Genomic DNA, 1,985 nt, shown 5'->3' with positions numbered 1-1,985 from the left:
CTCAGTCAGACCCAATCTGAATTCCCAAAGGTGTGTGGGAAGCCTCATTTTCTTTGCTTTGTTTGGCTTTACATGTGCAGCAGAAGTTATGTGCTTCTAGCCTGAGAACTGATTTATGCAGTGGGGATACTGGTCTACGATGCACAAAAACTAACATTCGAAAAAGACCCCTCCATCTCTCTAGCTGCCTACCCCTGAGATCAAGAAAAACTTTCATTCTTTCTCTCCCTCTTCATTTCTTCTCCTCGTGCCCTAAAAACACAAAAAACACTCAACAAGATAAGAGCACAGTGTTTTAGATCCTCTTCCAGTGTGGGAGTTCAAGTCTAGATGCCTTTGAGTGGAAGATGCTCCATATAATCTACATTTAATTGAACGTAAACAGTATATTTTAAAGACAGTTGAAATAGACTTGTTAAATTAGAGTTTTATTGGAATGCACAAGAACTGTTCAACAGGTAAGACATAAATAACACTGAACATCATTTACTTTATAGACTACTCACTTTACATCATGTAGACACAATTTTACACGAGGAAAATAAAGCCTCTAGGATCAGTTTCTGCAAGTGGTAAGTCTTAACTGTTCATTCTGCAACAAACAAGGGAAATATCATGAAAAAACACACACACAGCCAAAACATTAACGCCAATTACTTGTTTCTAAATTCATTGTCCATTTGATCAGCTTCTCTGACCATATAGGTGCCCTTTATAGTTCTACAATTACAGACTGTAGTATATTCCTTGCTCTACATACTTTGTTAGCCCCCTTTCACCCTGTTCTTCTATTGTCAAGACCTCCAGCCGACAGCGTCCTGTGTCACTGATGGAAGACTAGAGGACGGCCGACACACACTTTGCAGCGACAGATGAGCTACTGTGTCTGACTTTACATCTACAAGGTGGACCAACGAGGGAGGAGTGGACAGTGAGTGAACACTCACTGTTTAAAAACTCCAGCAGCTACTGCTGTGTCTGATCCACTCATACCACTGCAACACACACTAACACACCACCACCACATCAGTGTCACCGCAGCGCTGAGAATGATCCACCACCCCAAATCACACTTGCTCTGTGGGGGTCCTGACATTTAAAATAGCAACGAGAAAGGGGGCTAAGAAAGTACATTGAACAATAGATCAATTGCAGTGTGTAAATGTAGAACTACAAAGTTCACAAGGACAATGAGAGTAGAAACACAGAAGTGGCTTTAATGTTATGGCTGACTGATGTTTACATTAATCATAACTGGATCAGCCATGGTGCTGCTGAGGCAGACACTGGTGGAGGCTTTAAATCTTAGGAAGCAGAGGGATGCGAAGAGAATTTGAGACAGTATATCGACTCAGAGCATCAGTAATCTTTTCTTCAGCTTTACACATATACTTAATGCAGCCGTGACACACATTCGCACAACATCCACTGACGCAGGCACTCTGCTCAGCTCCTGGCAGCTACAGCTGGAGTAGACTGCTCTGTGGACTGCAGTTGTTTTCCCAGGTACTCCCTGCAAGACAAGACAATAACAACCGTAAGGCTCATTATTTTTATACAAAAGCCTGCTTTCTGAGTCCAGTGGGTTTTGTCCGGTGTGGACCAGAAACCTTCAAATTTGACAGGCTAACACTGAGTATTCGTTTGTTGTTTTTAAGGTGGATTTTTGACCAATCTCTTAACAAAGTTTTGCCACTGGTAGTTCCACTTGATAGAAGTTCCAAAGTCACGTGTTTCTACCAAACTAGGAGATGGAAGGCTAAATTAAACACAAAAAGCCAGACACCATTTAGAGAAGATTACTGTCTGTTTCACTGTTAACAGAAAACAGTGATGGGGTGAGAGGGAAGGCCATCCCATCAAAACACAAAGACAGCAAGAACATTTTCACCCACTTCGACTCTCAGATTGTAAGGCTAGGGGTGGTTGAACATTTTTATGGATTCAGTATCAATTTTGACACCAGTCAACATTTATAAGAGAGG

General features: G+C 41.7%; 1 protein-coding gene across 3 annotated transcripts in view; it reads right to left on the bottom strand.

The window, feature by feature from the left end:
• Window positions 1-414: 414 nt before the first annotated feature.
• The window catches only part of atp6v1h (ATPase H+ transporting V1 subunit H), a 60,145-nt gene continuing 58,574 nt past the window's right edge, over window positions 415-1,985 (bottom strand). For all 3 annotated transcript variants that reach the window (XM_066681878.1, XM_066681877.1, XM_066681879.1), the window contains one exon: window positions 415-1,513. In XM_066681878.1, coding sequence (XP_066537975.1) covers window positions 1,447-1,513 — 67 coding nt within the window. In that variant the 3' untranslated portion in view covers window positions 415-1,446. The remainder of the gene's footprint in view (window positions 1,514-1,985) is intronic.

Source organism: Hoplias malabaricus, chromosome 9 (assembly GCF_029633855.1).
Source record: "Hoplias malabaricus isolate fHopMal1 chromosome 9, fHopMal1.hap1, whole genome shotgun sequence".
In the NCBI taxonomy this organism is placed as follows: domain Eukaryota; kingdom Metazoa; phylum Chordata; class Actinopteri; order Characiformes; family Erythrinidae; genus Hoplias; species Hoplias malabaricus.
The sequence above is the reverse complement of the archived record's forward strand: the minus strand, read 5'-3'. Positions and strand labels throughout refer to the sequence as shown.